The following is a 25,632-nucleotide window of genomic DNA, read 5'->3' on the forward strand; positions in this document are numbered from 1 at the left end:
ACACTGAATCCGTTAAATATGCCGTTCTGTTGCGTTACATCAGAAAGAAAATAGAGACGGGCATCCAACAAAGGTTCTGCTCAAAACATCCCATTGCATCATGTTGCACAACACTGCTTTGCATCCTTTGAAAACAGTGTCATTAAAATGTTTTTTTTTTGCTAACGCTCGCTCGCATTGCGTGTAGTTGGGATTTAGTGTAAGAGGACTGATTGACAGTTGTTCTGTAAATATGCTGGCATCCCCGTGGGATGAGGCCAGCAGCCTGTGCTCCGCTGTATCTCATCTCGGTCTCTCTTATCTCCACAGGCCAACAAGCTCCGGACCAAGACCCTCCGCAACACCCTCAACCCTGTTTGGAGTGAGACCTTGACCTACTATGGCATTACTGATGAGGACATGGTCCGCAAAACACTCAGGTGCGTGTTCGTCATGCTGGATATGGATAGTATTTTACGCTAAGTAACACTATTGTGAGATTGTGATTTTTTTTTTTCCATTTAGAATTAAGTGACAATCTGACAAAAGGCTTGTTAAGCAATGAAATGGAGGTCGAATCATATGTGCTGTTTTGTGATAGCACCACATTAAAAAAAAATAGCTCTCCATAGACAAAAAAGAACAAAGACAAAAATAAATCAGTCTTGTCACTCTTTTTTATTTTGTGTTTCATGCATTTCCTTGCTAATCTGCTCTGAATGAGTTGAGTGGGAGATTTTGTGCACGCTTGCGGGTCCTTGTCACTGATACATGGGAATGGAGGCTAATGCCCTCGTCTTTGGTCTAATCTTTATTGCCCCTCTCGGACCTGTTTATTTTTAATCACCTGGCAGGGTGATTAAACAGCCAGGGATTTAGTCCATGTGACTCAGCAAGCACATCGTGGAAGGGGGACCTCTGCAGCACAGGTTGGCGAGAAATAATTCTGCTCACATCCGAGTCACGTAATCAAACACTACAACTAGTGGTGTGTCTAACAGCTAAAGGCTCCAACACACACATGTTGTGTGTGCTATTGTACACAGTCCCCTAAAGCTGCCATCCTATTTCTTTCTTTAAACATATTGCACAAGGTATTAAACTGGGCACAAGCTCATATGGCTACAGGCAGTAATTCTTCAGTAATGAAAGCTACAGCCATTGTTCTTGTATTTTATAATGATTTACGCTCGCGTTTAGTGAAGGTCAGTAATGGCCCTCAGGAAATCTGTCTTCCTACTCACTGGCATTATTGATTACAGTTTCCTTTTCCTCGCCAGGATGCTCCCTCTACATTTGTAAATTAATAACATCGAATGTGGTTAGATGGCATTTTACTTTTTCATGTTTTTCATTCATCGATGGCCTGGATTGGGGATGGGTGCCATTTGTCTATCATTTGGGCAGTTCAACCCCTGTTTCATTACCTCTGCTGCTCCCACGCTGTGCCCTAGCATGCCGGTGAATCGACCCAACTCATCCATTTCAAGACTCATTGTTGAGACTATTTATTATGGTGCCAGAGAATGGAGCAGTCCTCAGTGAGGCTCAGCACACTCCCTCTGTAATCATAACTGATGAAGGCGGCCATGGTGCATTGACTTACTCATTGACTTGCCATGACTGACAGCAGAAAAGGCTCCATCCAGAGGTGGGGGGGGGCATACACTAACTTACATCCTTACACTTTTCCCATGCTACTCCGTGGTGTTCCCTTTGTTAGTTATCGCTGCTTAGCCACACTCCCACGGACACTGTAATTGGTGTAGTTTGTGTAGTCATTGAGTGCATATGCTGTGTTATTACGTTCATTATGACCGCCGCGCAGCGAAGCGGCGGTCATATAGGTTTAGTCAGATTTCTTTTTTTTTTTTTTTTCTTTTTCGCATGCCCAAATTTCCGTCAATGATTCCCGGGACACTGAAAGACCGGGGTACACGAAACTTGGTGGGCATGTAACCCCACATGGATAGCATGGAACCATCGTTTTTCGTTTTGATCTGTAGCCCCCCCGCTGGACTGGACCCCCCGAAAGGAGGGTAGGGCAGACACAGTTTTCTGTGAATATCTCGAAAACCGTAGGGTTTAGGAGGACCTTTTTTTTTTGTATGTTGATCTCAAGGGGCCATGTCAACCCATTCCATAACCACTCATTTCATGTATAGCGCCACCTAGTTAAACACAAAAAAGTAAAAATGAGGTGTTGTAATTGAAGGTATCTGTGACCTAACATTGTCAAAACTGCACGAAATTGGAAGTGTTGGATCATTATGACACCCTCTGTATGCACGCCAAGTTTTGTGGAATTCCGTTCATGGGGGGCCACACAATAAATTAATTTATGTTACTATACACCAACTGGCCTGTAGGTGGCCAAAGACAGTTTTCTGTGAATATCTCGAGAACCGTAGGGCCTAGGAGGTCCACCTTTTTTTATGTATGTTGGTCTTAAGGGGGCATGTCAACCCATCCCATTACCACTTATTTCATGTATAGCACCACCTAGTTAAAAATTAAAAAGCAAAAAATTAGGTGTTTTCATCACAATATCTCTGGCTGACAAGGTCAAAACTGCACGAAATTAAAAGTGTAGGATCATTATGACACCCTCCGAATGCATGCCAAGTTTTGTGTACTTTCGTTCATGGGGGGCCTTACAATAAAATAATTTATGTGTACATTTAGTGACGTACACCAACAAGGATTCCCGGGACACTGAAAGACCGGGGTACACAAAACTTGGTGGGCATGTACCCCCACATGGATAGCATGGAACCGTCATTCTTCGTTTTGATCTGTAGCCCTCCCCCGCTGGACTGGACCCCCCGAAAGGAGGGTAGGGCAGACACAGTTCTCTGTGAATATCTTAAGAACTGTAGGGCCTAGGATGACCAATTTTTTCCGTATGTTTGCCTCCAGGGGTCATGTTAACCCATTCCATGTGCACACATGTGCATAAACAGATACACACGCACACACATACATTTACAGTAATCATACGTATGACACATACTCACACAGTAGACATATGTACGCATGCATGCACATGCACAAACACACATACGCAGGCAAACACACAAGCACGCACATACACACACACACACACACCCACACACATAAACATAAATTTGTACACGCACACATGCACACAATTCAAGAATTTTTCCCGTCATCTACTCCCTGAATTTTTGGTCATTGATACCCGGGACACCGAACCACCGGGGTACATGAAATTTGGTGGGTATGTAGCCCCACTAGACTTTTACGGAAAAATTTCATTTCGTCCCCGGGGACCAAATATACATTATGTGTATGATTGACCTGGCATTCTCTGGGGGCATGCCAAGTTTCGTAGAATTTCATCCATGGGGGGGTCTAAAAAAATTAGGTTATGTGTACATTTAGTGACTGTACACTCATTGGCCTGTAAATGGCGGTGCACACATATACACATGCACACACACAGGCACCCACATACTATCGGTATTAGAACGGCCGATACATAATTACAAATTCAGTAGGATTAAAAGAAAGCCAAAATAAATATTCATCATCATCATCATGGCTGCATTTTCAGTATTGGCGAGAAGTAGTCGTTTGTCCACTAGATGGCGCATCGTTGCAGTGAGACGTAATTTTGTTGGGAAGTTAAAAGTGGGTTGGAAAAAACAATGGACGCTTCCTACAAGGACTGTAATTTACCGCAGCGAACATCTAATAAGGATAGGATGATGTTCACATGAAGTGTAATTCCCATTTCTTCTTGAAGCCGAAATAAATCTGAGGATGTTTATCGGACATGCTTGGTTTTTACTGCAGGTACGTTAATCTTGTAATATCAATAAGGACCTAGGTAATGTTACCGTTAGCGTTGGTTGAGTGATGGAGGCATTTGATTGATTGCATTTGTAGAAAACTATACAGTAAATGCGGTTATACCAAGCAAATGTATAGCAGCACTGTTTGTATCTTTCGACTGTCATTTATTGCACGTGCTACAAAATCATTCTGTGCAATGGAAGATTTACCAACGTTACACCGGTCTGATACAGTTTTGCCTATACATGCGTGAGACTGAGACGCCTGTTTATTTTGTTTTAAGTGCGTGCAGGGTGTGAGAGGGGAATCGATGTGCTTTGATTCCAGCTTGGTAGTTGTAGTCTGTGAAATTAAAAAGCACGTGTGTGTGAAGTATCCAAACAATGACACCTTCATTTCATTATGGCTGCTTTAGCAACACACCTTAAGCTACTGTGTAGTGGGTCCCATTTAGAAGTGGCTACTTCATTCGCGCTTTCCTTGACTCATGGAGCTGCGTGAATGTTATTACAACTTTTCGCCACGATATGACAGTTTAAGTCCGCTTGATACTGTAAGGCGTAAGCCATTGGTTTCCAAAGGAGATTTTATTTGTGTCGCATAGCCAGCATAGCCTATTGACAATTTATGTTGTAAATAGGCCTACCTTATAATCCTACCTGTAGCTTAGGGAAGCTAACAGCTTTCTATTAGGATCTAGTTTGTTAGTTACCGTTTTGTCATAACTCCCTGATGCATTTTTGCATTTAGAATAGCCAGAGCGTGTATATCTCAATCGGAAAATTAAACAATATTGGGTGCCTATGGACTAGGCTGGGTGAACCCAGCCTGATCTGCCCGCTATTTATTTTTTGATTTCTTAAAAGATTGAGCTTGGTCTGATGAAAGCCAGACTAGTCATGGACCTCAGTTAAACAATGCAAGGGAACATGAATCAGCCTATATTTGCACGAACAATAACGGACAAAAGCTCTTCAACTTTGGCCTATTATGGCGAATGTCTGCCAAAATAATTAATATCAATATTGACTCTATATAGATAAACGATATTTACCAACACCCATGAACATTACATAACTGTCCTTATCCATTTTTTTGTTGTTATTCTATAGATAGTTGTAGGTGAGCTGTCATGTAGATCTCCGAGGGGCTGTGTAGATGTGTCTGGTGTTTCAGTGCACCAGGCAACAACAGCAGAGGAGAGGAAGGTGTATATTTCTTGTGTATTTTCATTTCTACCGCTCAAAGTGATGAAAGCTGTGTTGCTTGTGTTAAAGGTCTCAGTGCCTCCGGTGAAATATAATTGAAACTCTAAATCGCCATTACAGGATTGTTGGAAGTGTGACAGCCCAACCAAAGGTGTGTGTGTGTGTGTGTGTGTGTGCATGTGTGGTGTGTTGTGTATGTGTTTGTGTGCATCTGCGTACGTGTGTGTGTCTGTGTGTGTGTGTGTGTGTGTGTGTGTGTGTCTGTGTGAATGCAGTTTGCTGATTATTAGGACCCACCTGATGATTCATTTGGAATTTGCACCAGAGCTTCTTCAGGCTGCCAGTTTCCATGGAAACAAAACTCTCCCTTGTAGGCCTCGCCTTCAGGGGCCATTCTTGTCCTTCATGTAAATAAAAACATAACAAGAAATAAACATGTTCTGAAGGAAAATCTAACTGTGGAAAACCACCTTTCAGTCTAAGAAAAGACCTTGATATTGATTTATTTTGTGGATAACAGACTGCTGGAAGCGAGACAAACAGACACTGACAAATTGGGTTTGCTAGTGAAAAAAACTGATCTGGCCATCATAGTCTGGTCTGTTCATTTTGAATTGTCACCACCTCTCAATGCCTCTCAATCCATAGGTGAGACTAAAGTAGACTTAAAAAAAAAATGCTGTAGCATAAATGGTCTGATTTGAAGCACTTTTTAAAACATTAAAATCCATGTGTACAAGTCATAATTGCACAATTGGACATTGTTTCGCACAGATTCACCTCCAGATCCATCACCAAAACAAACTGAAAGCTTTGCACTGAAAAAAGATGCCACAAGATGATGTTGCCCCAATTATGAATTTATCTTTACTGTCAACACTGAAGCAAGCTGTAGCCTTAAGTATTGATTCTTCTGCCATCAGCTAGTGGACACAGTGGTTTCACCTCTTGTACAGCTGGAGCTGGACTGAGCAACAGAACTGTGTTAGAAGACAGCTGACAACCTGAGGCGTGAAGGAGTGGGAAAATAGACCCAAGTGATCTCAAAGGCTCAGCGAATTCTATTTGTTAATGTCTTGTCAAGATGTGAAAGAGGGGGCTTTTGCATTATTAAAAGAAAGTCTCAGCCTATAGCAAGCCGAGTGAGGCCAGGAGTTCTAGTTCCTATTCATTCAGGACTGAAAAGAAAAGTAAGAGAACCTTTCAATCGTACGGCACGTGTTCGAATCTCTGCTCTGCTCGGCCATGGCATTTTGTTGCAAAGGCGAGCTCGCATTCAATAGTAGTCCACTTTGGCTACTCTACTTTCAGTGCAGTCTTTATTGTAAGCATGTTGTGTTTTTTAGAGCGTCATTTTTCACATCTGTTTGAGAGTGACCAGAGGAGGCCTAGTAAGTATGCCCAAGAGACTGACCTCTCAAGGCCAATTAGATGAGGGTGGCTCTGTATTTCCTAATTAGCTTGCTCTCTGCATGCGTGTTTAAGGTTAGAATGTTTACCCTTGACCCACAGCTCAACATTTGTTGTTATTATTGTTTTGAGAACTAGCCAAATCTCTTCTCTACTTAAATTTACTTTCACAGTTGCACTGTTTTGATTATTTAAATAAACCACCCCTGTTGAATTTTACAAACGAGTTAAATGTTTTAGAACATAGGAGAATCTCTCTTTTGCCCCTCACTGCAAATTAACGTAATGTAGCAGCAAGCAATTCAAGAGGAGGAATCAGTGCAATCTGTGTTGAGCAAAGTACGCTGAGCCTCATTTGAATTTGTTTTTCCAGCCAGGCCTGTCAGGGTACATGGACTGCATTGTGAAATTGTCATGTTGTTCAGCTCTGTACCGTAGAGGGACTTGGCCTGCATTGGCCTGCCTCATTCGGGCCAGTCAGGAGCTCAGAACATATCCGATTGAGTTTGGTGAAGGGGACATACATCAAGCCGTTTCCCTGGTAGTGCTCATTCTGACTTTTTTTACAATCTCAGCAAATGGTGTGGTGGGCTTAGTACTGATGTGTAAGCAGTATTAAATCTTTGAACACTTATTTGAACATTTTCTTTAATATTAGCAACAGAAGGTCTGCAGTCTAAAGCACACACACACACACACACACACACACACACACACACACACACATACACACACACAAACACATTCACATACAAATGCCTTGGGCGACAATCCCATCCACAAGAAAAGGTGCTGTACAGAGCAATTCATCAGCATCCATTCAGTTGTCTTTATTGGGAAGGCTTGCACTGCACCGCAGCCTCCATTTCACAGAAAACCTCTCAGACCACAAGCACACCACATTGTGGGTCCCAGGGATCAGATATCCTGTTTGATGTATTGAAAAAAGCCATTTCTGTCTCATTCTTTCTTACATGTTCTCTCTCCCTCTCTCTTACACAGACACACACACACACACACACACACACACACACACATCGTCTAAGAGTTAACTATGAATAACAATGAGACAGGAAATATGCCACTGACCTTGACATGACAACACTGTGTACGCATGTATTTTTCCTCTATCAGACTGGCCTGAGAAGTTATGTGATAATGCATATTGGTTTGGCTGGGGGCCAGAGAGGGAATATATTGGAGCGGAGGGGGTGGGTGATTGAGGCCATAATGTTGTTTGTCCGATGGAGACAGGAACGGCTGGTAGGGATTCACAGCTGAGGCTTCTTCTTGCTTGGCCAGCCAGAGACACTGTCAGTAATACAGTTGTGAGTGAGAGGGATGGGGGAGACTGTGGGAGGAGAGGAGAGAGGGATGTAGGAGATAGGGGGAGGAGAGAGGGATGGGAGAGACTGGGGGAGGAGAGGAGAGAGGGATGTAGGAGATAGGGGGAGGAGAGAGAGATGGGAGAGACTGGGGGAGGAGAGGAGAGAGAGATGAAGGATGAGGGGAGAGAGGGATGGTGATGGGTGGCCACCCCAGGCCTGGCTGATGAGGTGACTCGCTCCTTCAGAGTGAGAGACTGACGTTGGTTAAATAGAGGCACTGACCATACATGTCCCCCTCTCTTTTTTATATAGGTTTGGTCAGAAAGATCAGATAGGTCAGTAAGTGCATCTTTTGCTGCCAGCCGGTTCCGTAATGAACACCCTTTTCATGTACCGGTAGTGTGGACATAAATGCATAGATAACTGAACTCTATTTGAAATGACGGAACTATTTGACCCCCTAATTTAATTTAAAAAGCATTTAAAAATCACTAGCATTAGTAGGATTCAGGTATTTAATTTTTTTAGAATACACTAGACTAGCTTGTTGTTAAGTCAGTGACTGACTTCCAAACCATGTTTACAGAGATCGAGTGAAGATGATAGAGCTCTGGAAGCTCTAAGTGCCATCGATGTGCTCTGTGCCATCTTTGTCAGCTGACAACATAAACATGTCTTTCACAGATAAGAAAGCAAGGAAGACATGAGAGCATTTTGGCGTGGGATTGGATTCTTTTCTCAATGTTCTTTGCATAACGTGTGTTTCTTTATGCATTTTAGAAATGGAAACATCCAAAAGCACCATGTTATATTGTGCCCATCCAGAATGCAATATGGCAGGGATTCCCAAACTGTGGTACGCGAGCTGCCACTAGGGGGTACGCGAGATGAAAAGGGCAATGGCGGAAAGGAGTTAAAAATGATTAATGAATTAATAATGTAATTAATTCATAAATAATACATACTTTTGAATCGGGTTATAATAATATGGAAATGTGAAATTAAAGGAAATCATTTGGAAACTCTATAATAGGCTATGTATTCATTAAAATATAAGCTACACACAATACACGTGATTTCCTGCGGGCAGCCAGAATATCTGGCGCGTTAGTTTTGTTGAAGTATACATAGACATAATATACATGTATATTATGTCTATGGAAGTATAGGCTAGGTAGCTAAAACTGGCTAAAAACAGGGACACTGTCCAAAAGGCCTAATTAAAGCGATCGAAGAGAAAAAGCGAGAGAAACAGAGCAGGACACAGGTAACGATGGGATGGGGAGCAGACTAATGAAGGTGGAGGTGAAGCGCAGGAGGATAAAAGAGAACGAGACAGAAGCGTGAAGAAAACGAAAGTATGATGAGGTATACAGCCCTAGGCTTCACGTGGATTGGGAGACTTCCCAAAGCCACAGTGCCTGGTCTGCAGTGAGATGCTATCTAACCATTCTAGTGTGGTTTTTCATTTTAGCGTGAGAGCTCATAGACCAGTTGCACATTTTGTTATTATGTAAGGCGGCTAATTAAACACGATGCCTGGAATGCGTCAATAGAATGTGTTACTTTTTTATGTGTTGGATGGTGGGGGTACGCGAGCTGAGTCAGGATGTAGAAGGTGGTCCGCGGGGAAAAAAGTTTGGGAACCGCTGCAATATGGAATCATAAATCATGTCACCGTGTGTATGTGCATGTATCACAATGACTAGCAAGATGCCCAAAAGAATGCTTTTTGATGCTATGTAACATGAGGGAAAAGGATTCAGTCCTCTTTTTTCACAGTAGATATTGGTAATGCTCCCGGGTGAGGATTATCTTTTTTTTCGTTTTTTTTTTATTTGTCGTGAGTGGAACTGACTGGATTGTAGATGAGGCGATCTGGTTTTGCTTCCAGAATCAGATAGGCAGGGGATCTCTCTTCTCTCATCTCTTCCATTATTGTCATTACACAGATATCTCCACATGCTCAGTCTTTAATTTCAATCCACACACATAAACTGTGTGGCAACATGTTTTGTTTGTTGTTGGGGTTTTTTTTCAATCTATTTTTAATCTTGAATGCAGAAATCACCTTTAGAGTTAATGGCAAGTTGTACAAAAAGAAAACAGGTGCCATCCACACATTCCACACAATTTGTTCTGGTGGATATCCCAAATAGCTCAGAAAACTAATTTCACACTGAGCAGGCTTGCAAATATATGTTTATTCAAAGATAATAATCTTGAAGAACTACAACATCTCAAGTTTTATTTCCCATGCCATACAATTGTGCAGTGCTCCATATGTATATTGATTTGTGAATTTTATGTCTGTGCTTGTACTTTCTGTGGTGCTTCTATTCCTTATCCACTTTCACATGTATTGCTAGGCATGCCAAATGTCAAGAATTATAACTATTTTACCCTACCCCGATCTGGCAGTCTTATATTATATGGAAGATGTAACGTTAACATATGTGGTAGCCATCTCAGTCAGCAGAGCATGTCAATCTCGAGCTGTGTTTTTGTGTATTTTTTTACCCTAGTCCTGGCCTTCATATGACACTTCCTATGCGCTGTTTCATCTGTTGTGCTCACAGGATTTCAGTGTGTGACGAGGACAAGTTCCGCCACAATGAATTCATCGGAGAGACTCGGATTCCCTTGAAGAAGTTAAAGCCCAACCAGACAAAGAATTTCTACAACTGTTTAGAGAAACAGCTGCCTGTAAGTGCCCATATTACAATATCCATACAGTCATTGCCACTTGTGGTATATTTAGACTTATTATTAGGATAGTGGATAGTAGAATATGTCCTGTTGTAAATGTAAACACTATTCAAAAATAGTCTACTTCTATACAGAATATTATGGGGAATATGAAATAGACCAAGTGGGCCACATGGAACACATGGAACATTTTTGAAAAATGCCCCCTAGTGTCAAATATGTGAAATGTTACATATACTGTATATTACTTTGGGTGTTTATAGTACATTTTAAATGTTCCTTATATTTATGGTAAAGTTATTCCTGCACACACATACACACAGGCACACACACACACACACACACACACACACACAAAAAGACACATACAGGCTCAGTTGTGTGCTTGGCTGTCACCCAAATATACTTTGGCTGCTACCAAAACATACTGCGGCTGTTGCAGTCACAACATGTTGTTGGTGTATCTATGACAGTGTGGATGATGAAATTTTGCAGACTAGATTTGCATATACTTTGTTGTTAAGTGAATGAGAATGAGTAATAATTCAATCAGTGAGCCATGAATGTAGGGCCCTAATTTTTCTTAAATCAGGTTTTAAATCAGAATTGTTTTATATTTTTCTTTATAAATAACACCTCTGGTGCAGGAGAGAAAAATCACACCATAAATGGCCTTAATACATTTCTTGACAGTGTCAACATTGTATTTTAGGTTGATCAGGTAACTTCCAAACTGAAAATAAGGTGAACGTTTAGTACTCAGATTACAACGGACATATACAAACAAAAAAATCTCATTTGACATTACAATAAGTTTTATCATCCCTATTTGTTTGTATTTTTGTAGTTTGTGGTAGTTTTTTAGTCATATGGCTGAATTGATCTGATGTTGATAATATATGTCCTGTGCCTCTTTGATTTTAGCTGATTGACAAGAGAGTGACATTGACTTACACAGCACTGTTCCAAAGGTTAATAGAAGCACTGAAGCAGGAGCAGAAAACACATTTTTTGTTGTCATTTTTATTTTGCAAGACATGTAAAAAATTCTTATATTCCATCTAGATTAATATGAATCAACACACCCCTACAGACACACATTTAACTGTAAACTAACTGTCTGACAATTTTTTTGGTTATCACAAATTTTGTGCATCGTTCTTTGCTAACTCAGTCATGTAGGTGCACATGCTACCAACAGTGGATCCTGAGCGAACTTGCGAATGGCACAAAGCTTTAACAACACCATTGACCCGCAGATGCCAATGATTGTTTGCATTACCTCTGTGACTATGGAATGAGTAGAAAAATTGGTAGATTCCATTGACTGGTGCTGTGAAGATGCCCGTTTTCCCACTGAACGCAAATCCCTCATTCAGGATGACATCACTGAAGCGGATGATGTTGATGCGTCCCTTGATTTCATATGGGTGTGCAGCATAGAAATGCACTGGGTTCCAAACAGAATAATGTTAATTGTGAAATAAAAAAAAAAAAATGAAAACAAATTTCGAAAAAAGGTTTATATGCTCACATGAGGTAGTTTTTTTAGACATTGATAAAACAATATTTTCCAAAAGTGAATTGGAGGCACATTTTTCGCTTTTAGGTGAATCACATGACACTACACATTCAAAAAGTTTGAGGTGAAGAAATTGTCGCAAGTCTACAGCAAGCAATGACAAAATACAAATAATTTTCATGATAATTGTGGATAATGCCTTTTTGTCATAAGTTGATGCTGCCAAGCTACAGGGTCTATGCCTTTCTAGCATTTATTCTCCCTTCACATTAATTACAAATCAGAGTTAGCAGTGAGAAGATTGTTACCTGTCATTGGCTTGGTTACGTCCACAATGTTTCCACCCTAGTTTGAAAATGATAAGGAATGTTTTTTGTTTTTTTTACATTAACGATAGTATACTTCTGACTTATGCTATCTTATGACATGTTACTTGACTTTCGCACAAGTCTTAATACAATTACTGCATACCAGGAAGAATATAACTTGCCATTTACTCACATTGGATTGGATTGGTCTAATAAGACATATGAGTGAAATGATCATCATTAGAACTGCTTTGATTTCCATGATAGCCTGTGAGGAAAGCTATAAGGTAAATACTATTACCTTTCTACATTGCAACAGTGAAATTAGTGAAATGTGTACAGGATATTCATGCACCTTTGAAGACACAACAGATCTCAGTATAAATCCATTTGTGTATGTTCATATATAAAAGAATAGGAACAATACCTGGATACGTAGGATGTCCAAATTAGCTTTATTGGGACCTCGAAGTGAGAACTACAGAATTCCAGTCTTGGTTGTGTATATTTACAGTTTTTTACCAGGAAATGTTTAGTTTCAGATATGTTATCACGTCAAGAGCAGTGGCACCCCTTCTCCAGGTTCCTGTATTCTGGCAAAGTTGTTAACATTCATTCAATCTAATTTCCTTGTTTGAACATTTCACGCATGTTATACCTATCATCAACAAAAGCAATGTTCATGGGCAAAAAAACAGCATCACCAACAGAGCAGCCTTTGTGAGTATTTCACTGAGGTTATCAAACTGTCAGGGGCTATCAAGCTGCAAACTGATTGGAGCCAAGAACAGACCCAGAAATAATTTACAAAGTTTGTGGGAAATCAAATACTGAGAGAAGCATAGCCAAACACAAGTTTGTACTGACGGATTTGCAGTCAATAATCCAAGAGACAACTCAAACAAACAAACATTCTAGACCGATACTATCCAACCAATTCATTTGTCACAAAACAACGAGATCAGATAAGGTTAGATTAGATTCAACTTTGTCACTGTGCATTGTAGAAGTACAGGGCCCGGTTTCCCGATAATGATAGATAGGCTACATGCACTTCCGAGGGTTTTCTACGATTCATCTAAGATCATTCGTTTGGTTTTTCCGACTGTTTCCCAAACATGCTCATAGCATGCACTGCTCTTAAGACGCTCTTAAGGGGAGCTGTCCTCGTTAATAGTTCTGAAATATCCTCTAATTTGGTGGTGATGTCAGGTGACTGCACGTCACAGCTAGGCCTACCATTTAAACTTCGGATCTACACATAAATTCAATCAATACGAAAATAGACATCTTTGACATCTGCATGTAAGCATCCCAAGTAGGCTATATACCACACACAGACTTAAATAATTGTAATGATTTAAGATTAGATTGTTGCGCCGTTTTTATGTTTGTTGGAAGATATATGAACATATTAGGCTTACTCGGTAGCCCGACATCAGTCATGCTAGTTCTTGTAAAAGTCCTACTGTGTGTGCTGCCTGTGCAATAATGTTTCGGGGTGTCACTTAAGAAGATGTTTGAAGATAAGAGGTCAAGTAAGAAAGTGAGGAAATGTAGGCTTGAATAACATATAGGCTTAGATTTTGGCGCAGCACAGTCTAAACCACATTTTCTTTTCTATGCTTTTACCTCATAGCCTAATAAAAGATAGCCTACACTTACACAAAGATGCCAAACTATTCTGGCAATGTCTCGTTTTTTAACTTAATTGCATTTATGTCCGCTTTTAATCACTTTGTTATGACGCTAAAATCTGATTCATCACAAGTAAATAAAGAATGGGAACGTAGTTGGATAATTATATTCTAAGTTGTAATTATCCTGTATGTCCTGTTGGTGACCTCAGTGAGAAGTACCTGTTAAGAGGCTCTGAGCCAGTAACAAGAACTCTGGACCACTCGTATACCTACAAGTGTTTTCATGACGCTCTTAAGCTATGATATTTTCGGAAAACAGTCGACAAATCTTAAGACGTTCGTAAGAGAGACTTTACGACCATCTTAGGCTTACGATGCTTTCGGGAAACCCGACCCAGGGCAACACCAAGGCTACCAGAGGGTTTTTTTGTTTGTTTTTTTAAGAATGAAAGAAAGAATTAAATGAAAGAATGAAAATTGTGTGATAGAATGTTATCTTAACGAAAAAAACACAAATGACTGAGTAGCCTAGACCTAGATCACTTAATATTGAGGTATAGCCTAGTTCAAAGAAATTGAACTTGGCCTAGTTCTCAAAATTGCTCTTTGGCGCATAATTACGACAAAGTATTAGGGTCTGTAACAACGCATTATGTAATAACACCACATTATGTAATAATTAGGGCTGTCAATCAGTTAAAAAATTTAATTTAGTTAATTTTTGCAGTGAAAGTATTTTAAATATTTAAATTCAAATGAATCATTGAATAATCAGCATTAGTGACATTGAAGTTCATTATTATTTTTATTATTATCTTTTATTTTTATTATTATTTAGTAATTTATTAATAATCAGTTATTTTGACAGCCCTCGTAATAATCTGGCGCATTATGTAATAAACTGCCTGAACGCAATATGTAATAAATGTTGCCGTATTATGTAATAAGTTATTACATATAGCGGTTGTTATTACAAAATGCAGGTGTTGCAAAAATGTTTTTATGAAAATGTAATAATATGGTGCATTATGTAATAACCAACCAAAATTGACGTCTTCATTGATAAGAACAGCATATCAATGCATATTTTAGGCTACTCATAATTCATTGTAATCATAAGAGTTGTGAAAGTGTTCAAATTCCCACTATAGGCTAGGCTATTTCTTTACGCAAAGGCTGACTGGCGGCCATGAGCTCTGAATGAAGAAATAACTGCTCAGACCACGCCCAAATCATTACATATCTCCTCATTCTCAATAGGTTTACTTCAGCCAAATGTTCGTGACTTTCTAAGGCTGCAAACTGAATGTTCTGTATAGGCCTAGACAGCTAGGCCTATACCAAATAATATAAATCAGGGCTGACAGCGAACTTGCCCATGCCCATTGCCCATTTTCACCAAATAAGATAATAGGCTAAGGTGCACAAGGGTGCGTAAGTAAAACAAAAGCGTGCAACTAAGCACTTTTCTGCCTGCGCACATTCTGCCCTTGACTTGACTTGACTGTCTTTTTACGCACCATGGATGCAGCTATGTGTTTGGGAGGAGCTACTCCAAAATCTGCCGTTTCTTATGTTAACAACTCTTGCGCGGCATTCTGCTACCGACTTAAGCACTTTTCCAACTAAGCACTTTGGGGACTGTATTAAAGGTGCAGTTGGCAAGATTTTTTTGATCATATTCACTGAAACGGATACTATGCTCCGACAGAACAACATAAATCAGCCGGTTTTAGAAAAAAAAAACGCACGTCTACCTCCACCTAAAGCCTGTTATTTGTTTTGCAAAAATCCACAGCTCCCGGTTCTTCTGGTCCAATCAGAGCAGGGCTGTGTGAGATCTGACTGTCAATCACAGTCTGGTGCGCACTGGCGAGCATGAACTCGATGAGAGGGTGCTCGGTGGTAGTGGGGGAGGGGCATGAGAGTTATAAACATTCAACATTTTGGCTAAGTCCCCTCAATCTGTCAGACTTGCCAACTGCAGCTTTAAGGTCGAGCGCCACTACAAAGTGAAACAGCATGTTGTTTGATGCCGACAGTAGGCCTAGTTCTAAATAGATGTAGCCTAGGTTACACAGAATGTTACAAATTAACATTATGGTATTATACGGCTCTTCACAATGCAAGTAGGATGCTCCATTGACTTGAATGGGATTTCCGAAAGTTCTAGCGGTCATTATTTCTTGGGAAAGGACCTCTGAAAACAAGAATGACCGCTGTCAATGGCAACAGAGTTTGTGCTTGGAGCTTCATTCAAAAGTGAAAGCAGACAGTTGATCAGCTGTGTTCTAAAGAATGTTTGATTCAAGTTCAGCGTGTGTTGCGAACTATTTGTTTCTCAGCAAAAGCCACGACGAAACGGTAACAAATAAGTGTAAAGAGACATATCGTCGAGTTTATTTTTTCGTTTTGGCAAGTAGCCGTATAATGTATAGAACGCCGGTCATCATGGGAAAATAAGTCCCTTCAGGGCGAAACAAGACCCCTCCGCTGGTGCGTCGGGGTCCGGTTCGCCCTGTCGGGACTTATTTTCCCCATAATGACCGGCGTTCTATACATTATCCCTTACATCAGAGACGGTTATAAAGCTCTAAAGGATCTATGGTAATATCTTAAAATGCTTAATTCCTATTACAGTGTCACAAAGTGGCATATTTCCCAACATTACCTTATCAATGAGGCTATTGTTAAATAGGGAAAATCCTGTTATAATCACCCCGTTTGGATATTGAATCTAGTCATCATCCAGCCATCCTTTCCAACTTGACCAAACTCATCCATACACTTGCTTGCGCAGACCCCTTCACTATTGTCGAGCAGCAATTATCGTTTATATTCTCCTGTCTGTTATGAGAAGCAGCTGCCATTCAAACTTTCTTTCAATACACCTATAATATAATAATATACAAAATATTAAACTATATCTATAGTTCTTTGTAGAAGGGGTTACAGCTGACACATGGTCATCGCTGTGTGGTTTTAAAGTAGGCCTACACGTGTTCGTGAAGTGAATCTGTGCAACCCCCCTGGTTAATATGACCGCCGCACAGCAAAGTGATTTAGGCTAGTCAGAGGGGTTTTTTTCCGGAATTTTTTTTTTTTTACACTAATTTTGTGTCAACGATTCCCGGAATACTGAAAGACCGGTGTGCACGAAACTTGGTGGGCATGTAGCCCCACATGGATGAACCATTGTTTTTCGTTTTGATCCGACGATATGACATGAGTGGAATGATCACCATCAGAACTGCTTTGACTTCCATGACAGCCAGTGCGGGAAATTCAGAAGTGTTATTGCAATATATTATTAGGAAATTTGTTTACGTTACAACTTCGGTACGGTACAACAATAGATACTTACCATTGAATATACTATTACCTTTTTACTTTACAAAACTGAAATGAGTGAAATATTTACAGGATATTCATTTATGAAGACTACACAACATATCTCAGTTTAAATGCATTTGTGTATACTCTTATATATGCATTTATAATATATACTGTATATATGTTTGTTTTTTTATTTTTTAATTTTGCATCTTAATATTAATGTTGCGAGGTACAGCATCCGGCCTTGGTAGAGTAGGGATGAACCTGCATCCTGTAGTTTAGAGGGGTAGCCTGCTTGGCTTTCTCACAGTTCAGTGTGGCCATTTGCCTGCAAGGCAGAACGCATATGTTTCAGCTTCAGGCATTAGGTACATGTGTCACCAAGGCCAGATGCTATATCTTACAGTATCTTATATCTTAAAGTAAATTTGTTGGTCTGCTCCTTGAATTGGAGTTGCTCCAATCTTCCACCTTAGCCTATGCTACATCTGTCCACCAAGTTCCATGAACATTGGAGCAGTAGTTTTTGTGTAATCCAGCACACAGCCAAACAGATTTAAAAAATAAAGAAAAACACAAGGGGTGTACTACTAAGCGAGGTTACTGTGAAACCCGGCTAAGTAACTGCTGATCTCTAAAAGAACCAGACTGAGCATCTGTTGTTTCTAAAGTGACATGTTGTGTTGAGATCAGCAGTTACTCCTGAAGTTACCTGGGTAAGCCAGTAACCTTGCTTCGTTATACTGTATACTCCTCTGGGGTGTCCATATATTGTAATTCCATGTTTTTGGTAGGATAAGACATTATCAGTCCCCTTTGTAAATAATATATTACAAAGGCATCCTTAATGCTTTTGTTAGCACGGACCAAACCCACTTATTCATAGGACATTTCTGATCACCTTGTGTGACTCCCTCAACAAAATCTTTTCATTTAATTTAATCTAATTTAACTGTACTCATCCCATCAATAGTATAGGGGTAGCAACATTGGCAAACAAACCATTTTTGACCACACACACACACTCGCACACTATTCTGTCATTCAGTTGTAGATTCTCACCCTTCCACACAAACCCACCTGTGTGTGCATACGTGCCTGAGCACGTGAGATCCCCTAACAGAGAAAATAATTGCTTTTCATTGATTGGTGCTAGTGGTCTTTCACAGCAGCAGTTGTGGTGTATTTACTTGTTTTTAAGAACTTTAATTCCATTGTCTGTAGGATATTGAATGAATGCTCAAGACAAGAAATACGTAAAGTAATAGATGGTTCTCTATAGATGGTTCTCTATTGGGTCTGACTAAATAAAAACACAGGCAGATTTCCTTGCTTCCTGATATATCTTCAGCCACAATGCCCACAGACACCAGACATCAACAGGCTAGCTTCTAGAAGAAAAAAAACTGTAGTCAGTCTCTATGATCTATTACAAGGTCTCTGATTGATATCGTCAAAGGGTTAGACGTTGATTTGTTTATCAAGGTCAGAGTGATGCTGTGATCAGAGACTGCTCATGCCACGGGACGGAGGCATCATGCCACTTCCATGTCTTTGGCATGTGTTTGCCACACATCCCGTGCTGCCAAGGGCTGAACACACAGATCAAAGTGAAGATCAGACATGACACGAGTGTCCTCAGCAGCATCCTGACAGCGGGCTCAGAGGACCAGGTCCACGCCAGACTGCCAATCACTGCCACATTTGTGCATTTGTGTGTGGCAGAAGTTAAAAAGATTTTCATTTTGAGACACTGTCTTGTTATTAAAGATGTAGCCAATAGATATCAGCCAATAGATGTTATTATTGATGTTAACTATTATCCATTTTCAGTTTGTGGCTTGGAAGTGTGGTAGTAAGGAATATATTTTCACTCCTAAATGAGTAATACCAAGTGCAGCACATACCAAGTCAAGTTATGAGTCTTAAAGCAGGGCTCTACATTGGAATGGGATATTAGCAATGTATAATATGTTCAATTATACCACTGTTCCACATGTTGATTATTATTGCACCATTACATCCAGTTTTGTCATTGTATCCTAGCTTTTCCGTGGGCACCCAGCCTTGGAAATCTACCATTGTGAGCCTCTCAGCTATTGTGTATATTGCTATCCATATGACATTTGTTTTTAGGAGTAAGTGAAGATTATGGACTGAGTGACTGTAGGGATACAGAAATCCAACCCTGGTGCACCTGCTTTATTAGGTCCTAGTGGTAGTGGTGGTGATGGTGGTGTTTGACAGTTGATGGATGTCTAGGGTATGATGGTTGTGATGGTGGTGTTTGCTGAGCAAGCATCTTGGAGTCGACACTGTGAACTCTGAAGGGGGCGGAAATGAGACAGCATTACTATGGGAATCATCAGCGACGCCTGCTACATAGCTAATTAACTTCATGCTTCACAGACCTGCTACTTTCTGCCAAAAAAAGAAAAAGAATATGTTTGTATGTGTGTATGTGTGTCTGTGTGAGATGCCACAGCTGTATTCAGTTAAACACACAAGTAAAATTGCTTTCACAAAAATGAACATGTACGTTTGTCTGTGTATGTGTGTGTGTGTGTTTAAAAAAAAAAAAAATGTCCTTCCTTTTCCTGAAATTATACTCTGTGCTTCCAAACAGATTGATAAAACAGACGATAAATCCCTGGAGGAGAGGGGAAGGATCATGATCTCGCTGAAGTACAGCTCCCAGAAGTCTGGCTTGGTGGTGGGGATTGTACGCTGTGCCCATCTTGCTGCAATGGATGCAAATGGTTTCTCGGACCCCTATGTTAAAACGTGGGTTAACTCACTGTTATCAGTCAAAGAACATAATATGCACCGTTATTCATTGGTATATTCACACCAACTACTATGAGAAAAACAAAAGAGTCCAAGAATCATCACATGTCAAATAAGGTCAGCTAATAACATTTGCTGCTACAGTTGAGTCTATTGAGCTTCTCTCCATGGTATGATCCCCACATGACAATCACAATATCAAACATCCGCTGGTTTGACTCTAGCCACTTTGACGAGTTTTAAATATGATACAGTGAATGATTATGATACTAAAACATTTATTCCACATAGTTCCTGTAAGGAGTGAGATTCAAGCAGTCTCTGATTAAACTTGGGGTTGACCTGCAGTTGAGGTTTGCTCATAATTGAAATAGTACACCATTAGCACATGCCATGCTACTCTGCCTCTCTCAGGTACAGTCGGTGACAGGACAGCCACCATGGTCGGTCTGCTATATTAGCCTTGTGCTTCCTTCATTTCATATGAGATGGGTCTTCTGATGTTGGATTTTGGATGTGCTATATTCAATTCCTGCCTAGTACAAGTACTGATGTTTTGACTGAGAAAAGAAAATAAGTCAGGTTTTAAAGTTTTAGATTTTAATATATTTAAAATTTTAAGTATTTTTCCTTATCTGTGGTCAGCAGCTGAGAGGCATGAGGTGTTTCGTTTCAGTGGCACCTCCTTGGGCTTTAATTACGCCTTCTCTTCTCCACAGTATTGCCATTTAAAAGACGTAATGCGGTAGTCATTTTTAAAGTGAAGGGCCTACACCGGTTAGTCTTGGCTTCCCTTTACAAAAAGGCAGTCACATCAACAGAGTTGGGGGGACATACATTAAATCCTGTCACAATTCTAATTGCAGATGTGTCAGATAAAGTACAAAATATTGGTGTCAAAATGCATGTGTAATTCCTATCTATTTCACTAACAAGAAAACACATTGACTTATTTGGGGACCACTAAATGAGATGCCACACAGTCAGATAACTAATGCAGTTCTAGTTAATCTCAAGGTTTACAGTTGCATAGAATTGAAAAGTGGCTGCAACAGGACCACAGATTTGAACTACTGATGGATGTGGTGCCAAAGCAGGCCTCAGGAGGTTCTTCAAAATTGCTGCTGCATTACAGCAAATTATTGCTGTGTTATATTCACAAGCATCTAATATAGAAATGTCAGAAGTGGACGGAGTGGAGTCACTCACAGCTGTTGGTTGGTATTAGTTCCTCCACCTCCATTTGCCCACCCCACGTGGAAAACAACAGAAGAATGCAGCCTAGTGGGAGGAGAAACTGTAGCTGGGATATAAACACTCCTTTAGTTCCTGGTGGGATTGCAGAGTTCTAGATAGAGATGTTGCAGTGCCCTCTTGTGGCCAAGTAAACTCTCCCCTTATGGTCAAACCTGTTGTCACAGGATGACCAGCTTGGTGTGAATTGATCAAAGGGTTGGACTGGGGTCAGCAAACCTTGGTCCGACCTTTGTCTGTGGGTTGAAATAGATATAATTACCTTTTAATTAATTTAAATTAGTTAATTTAGTTAATTTAATTACCAATTTCAAAATCAAAAGAAAAAGTGTTAACTGTAGACCAACTGTAGTTCCAAGCTCGGTATTATAATTTGAGAATCAGAAAGAATATCCGAGGACTATCTGTAACACTGTCTCACTATGTGCTTAATGCTAAACACTGAATACTATATTGATTTTATGTGGAGAATTGTTTTTTATAATAAGCTGTAATGAGCCTTGTGGGTGCATTTGTTATGTTTTGTGCTTACAGGTACTTGAAACCAGATGAGAACAAAAAGTCAAAGCACAAGACTACTGTCAAGAAGAAAACCCTTAATCCTGAGTTCAATGAGGTAGTCTCTCCTTCCCACTACCCGGCCCAACTAACAGCCTTTCATTAGGTTACGCAGCCTATTAGGCCTCATTGTTTTATTCACAATACTCTCTGACTCACTGAGCTCTGGCATTGTTGGTCTCTCAGCCTGTAAATTCTGCCATCGAGTTCTTTGTGTACGGTGCCCACTGTGGCACACAGGGACAGAAGCCTTCTCCTCCTGTCTGGGAAAATCGAATTGGAACAGTTGTGCTGTAATATAGAACTATTTTCCCACTACAGTAACATGGGAATTGATTGTGTCATTTTGGATGTTTTAGTGTTTAACATATTTGCTATTGCAGGAGTTCTTCTATGACATCAAATATGCTGACCTCACCAAAAAAACACTGGAAGTCACGGTCTGGGATTATGATATTGGGAAGTCAAATGATTTCATTGGTAAGTAGCCAGTTTCAGATTTGGCCACCTTGAAATTGTTCTTAAAATACAAATAACAAATCTGTCAATAGTATTAAAACATCTGAACAGTGTTTTGCCATTAATCAAGCATAAATGCCCTGCTTTGGTAAGCACTACAAATTCCCAGTTAAAGCTTCTATATTATGATAGATCTATATAGTATTAATGGTTAAATGTTGCAAAGGAAAAGAGAAGAACATGTAAAAACATGTGAACAGATGGCATATTAGCATTACGTCTGTGTGGTTCTCATGACAAAGAACACTAGAATAGCACTGTAACAGGCTAGTGGAAATGAGCCGGTTCTGTATAAGGAGTTTCAGAGCTTTGAGTCTTGCTGCTCTCTGTCATCGCCAGGCGGAGTATCGCTGGGAATCAACGCGAATGGAGAGAGACTGAAGCACTGGTTTGACTGTCTCAAAAACAAGGACAAGAAAATCGAGCGTTGGCACACTCTAACCAATGAACTTCCTGGTTCTGGAATGAACGACTGAAGAAGACTCGTGAAATGTCAGCATTGGTGGAGCAAATACCCTAATTGTCCCTCGTTGTGTTGATGTGATCCCAGACAGATCGACAGACGTGGCATCCTCCAGCAGATTACTGGCTCAGAGGTGGGTGTTGAGCCAACCTCCTCCCAGATAATAAAAAAAAAGTTGGTTATGTTGCTCTCTTTACATTGTTTCTGTAGTCTGATGTCAGGGCTCTGCATAGATCCACAAAACAAGTGTCATCAAAAAAACATAGGAACCTCTAGGAAGGAAGGAATTACATAGGAACATAGGAAGTGAAAATGTACACCTCCTTTTAGAAGGCAAGGCATGATGTCAGCAATCCTTCTTTCTTCCCCGTTCTCAACTGACCAACTATTAGAATGATTTTTCCTTCAGAACTCAAGCTCAAGATTCATCTGTTGTTTACACAATGTACAGTAGGCTGCAGTTCCACATTCCTCCGCTGCCTGCTTGGTACCTAAGTACTTTGGGTGTGGACTTGAGAAAGCTCTGTGATTTTTGTACGCCTCCGTGGTTTTGCACTGGTCATGTTCCTTTCAGTCAGTCAGTTGTCAAAAAAAGTGAGTGATCAAGATTTGTTGGGTTTCATTTGTTTTTATATCAATTTTGTGGAGTATCTTGTTGCTTTAATGTTTTTGGTTGTTTTTTAAGGTAGAGTATAATCGAAGAACCCTGTCAATATACAAAATATATCAAATGAATGTAAATTATTAACCATTGTTTTCTATGGTGTCTAAGTGTGCACCCAAGTGCTGTATGTAAAAGATAACAGAGCACACAGACATTCTAAGTGAACAGCAGTGTCAGTGAAGGTATACAGAAAACTGATTTTGTTACAATTTCTAAATTACCGGTACAAAAAATTAGGCAAATGCCCCCACCATAGCTATGAGCTTGTCATTAAGAAATGTTAGCCACAAAGCTACGTGGCATGTAAAGGAAAGTGGACATCCATTTGCCATGTTTTACAAAGTCTTGGCTTGGCTTGACCACCATAACATACAAAATTTCAATGTGCCAAGGTCCCTGTGGAAAGTTCCTATTGTATTTGAGATTATTTGTGCTTTGTTAAAAAATTGAACGCTCAAGAAAAGAAATATAGGAGACGTGGACAGCCATGACTGATATACAGTACACATTCATCACATTAAGTATTATCTCTTCTCTTCTTTTGGTTTATGTGTGAGTGTAAACATTGTGTCTTTTAATATTAACAAATATCATGTATTAACTGTTCATTTATTCGTCAGCTTCTCTGTAACTATTGTGTGTGAGTTTTAGGCTATTCTTAGAAGTTTAGACAGCTTAGCCATTTTAGCTTCTACTGCAGACATAATCGCAACACTATACATACATGTTCATGAATTTATGTTTTATTTTATTTTTGTTATTCTTGTTTATTCTTTGTTATATTTTTACCTTATTTGGTCAGGCTCCAATCTCTTACAATCAAACAGCATGGATACTGAATTGAATGGTTAGGAATGAGCTGCATGGCGGATTGGCAGCGCAGCGCCACAATACTGTCGGTATTCATTTGAATTGCTTTGACCACTGCAAAGCCCAAGTTGAGCTCCAGCCTGCAAGGATGTATGTGCACCTACTCCGTACTACTACAGACTTTCTGTCTCAATGCATATTCAGTACAACAGCCACACAGTGACACTTTTGTAATCTGTTTGCCTTTGTATTCAATCTTCAAACTACAGAAATGCATGCAATGTTCATGGTTTGTCACAAAAATGGCTTAATGTTTGATACTGCTGATTTTTCTGTGAAAAAAAATCTGGATGCTACAAAGAATGTCAGTGTCTTTTCTTGGACAAAGTTTTTGTACCTTTAAACGCTACTGCATTGCCCGCCAGGCTGCTGTATTAACCGGAGATGTGACTGCATGTGGAAGGTCTGTCTCTGTTTTGTTCCTTTTTTAACACTCAGGCAATTGTTTGCATATTCTAGTGGTTCTCTGATGAAAAACAAAACAAACAAATGTACTCTCAACTCACCTTACTCTTGCACCAATTCTGGCTGAATTATCGTGCCTTTTCTTATGTAAGTGTGATTTTTGCACCACTCACTTTACAGTAATTCCTAGGTCTGTATTAGCTTTTAATATGGAAATGATACATATTTCTATTTCTGTCCCAATATTTGCCACGCAGTGACACATTGGCATTGTGTCATTGCACTGTGTGTTGGCAGCATTGATGGCAAAGGTGCAAGGCTGAGGTGAACGGGGGACAGATCCTGGTTTCTGGTAGATGATAGAAAGCCGTTATTGTTCAAGTAAATACAATCAAGTCCTCTTGTAACCTATTACAGCACAGCATAGCTATATAAATGTTAGTAATGAACAGGTCATACGGATGTGAGACAACTACCCAAAACCTCACAAAATCTTATTATAGCCTAGTTGATAAACATTCTGATGATAATGATCTCACATAAATCAGCAACATTGAGCACTGAGTACAACACAAGTGCTCTATCAGAAACCTGAATCTGATATTTTCGTTATGTCCTTTTCAGAGTATTATATTTCTTTTTTGTGAATGGTGTGCTATTTATGTTTGACAACAGAAACCTGTGTCTAATAAAGTAGAGAACCAATATAAAGAGAACCATGCTCGTTGTATTATTGGATGAATGCCGGTGATTCAAATGCTCTTATCAAACAAGTCTCAGATTTTCATGTTTTGTCAGCATGCATCTAAATAACCCCATGCTCTTAATACATTATCAATTTCAAGTCTTTTGT

The 25,632-nt window shown here is 39.9% G+C and overlaps 2 protein-coding genes across 3 annotated transcripts in view; one reads left to right on the forward strand and one right to left on the reverse strand.

Annotated features, from left to right (window-relative positions):
- The window catches only part of LOC121708599 (double C2-like domain-containing protein beta), a 65,987-nt gene extending 40,830 nt beyond the window's left edge, over nucleotides 1–25,157 (forward strand). The window contains exons 4-9 of the mRNA XM_042091375.1: nucleotides 310–419; nucleotides 10,324–10,450; nucleotides 19,886–20,043; nucleotides 21,835–21,916; nucleotides 22,242–22,338; nucleotides 22,717–25,157. Of these exons, the coding sequence (XP_041947309.1) occupies nucleotides 310–419; nucleotides 10,324–10,450; nucleotides 19,886–20,043; nucleotides 21,835–21,916; nucleotides 22,242–22,338; nucleotides 22,717–22,853 (711 nt within the window). The 3' untranslated portion in view covers nucleotides 22,854–25,157. The remainder of the gene's footprint in view (nucleotides 1–309; nucleotides 420–10,323; nucleotides 10,451–19,885; nucleotides 20,044–21,834; nucleotides 21,917–22,241; nucleotides 22,339–22,716) is intronic.
- LOC121708636 (complement C1q-like protein 4) lies at nucleotides 11,481–13,028 on the reverse strand. 2 transcript variants are annotated; one of them, XR_006031709.1, is made up of 3 exons: nucleotides 12,711–13,028; nucleotides 12,284–12,563; nucleotides 11,481–11,903 (listed from the first exon to the last, which is right to left on the reverse strand). XR_006031709.1 is itself a non-coding variant. In XM_042091440.1 (3 exons), the coding sequence occupies exons 1-3, from the start codon at nucleotides 12,543–12,545 to the stop codon at nucleotides 11,593–11,595; spliced, it is 417 nt and encodes a 138-aa protein (XP_041947374.1). In that variant the 5' UTR covers nucleotides 12,546–12,618; the 3' UTR covers nucleotides 11,481–11,592. The 2 variants fall into 2 exon arrangements, 1 of the variants encoding a protein (XP_041947374.1); XM_042091440.1 differs by lacking the exon at nucleotides 12,711–13,028 and having other exon boundaries at nucleotides 12,284–12,320; nucleotides 12,477–12,618.
- Nucleotides 25,158–25,632: the final 475 nt, after the last annotated feature.

Source organism: Alosa sapidissima, chromosome 5 (assembly GCF_018492685.1).
Source record: "Alosa sapidissima isolate fAloSap1 chromosome 5, fAloSap1.pri, whole genome shotgun sequence".
Classification (NCBI taxonomy): Eukaryota; Metazoa; Chordata; class Actinopteri; order Clupeiformes; family Clupeidae; genus Alosa; species Alosa sapidissima.

Coding starts and splice junctions, on each gene's coding strand:
- LOC121708636 (XM_042091440.1), bottom strand. CDS start 12,545: ATGGAAATCAAAGCAGTTCTAATGATGATCATTTCACTCATATGTCTT. Junction 12,321..12,476: donor TTAGACCAATCCAATCCAAT/GTGAGTAAATGG, acceptor TTTTCAAACTAG/GGTGGAAACATTGTGGACGT. Junction 11,904..12,283: donor CGTAACCAAGCCAATGACAG/GTAACAATCTTC, acceptor TTTGGAACCCAG/TGCATTTCTATGCTGCACAC.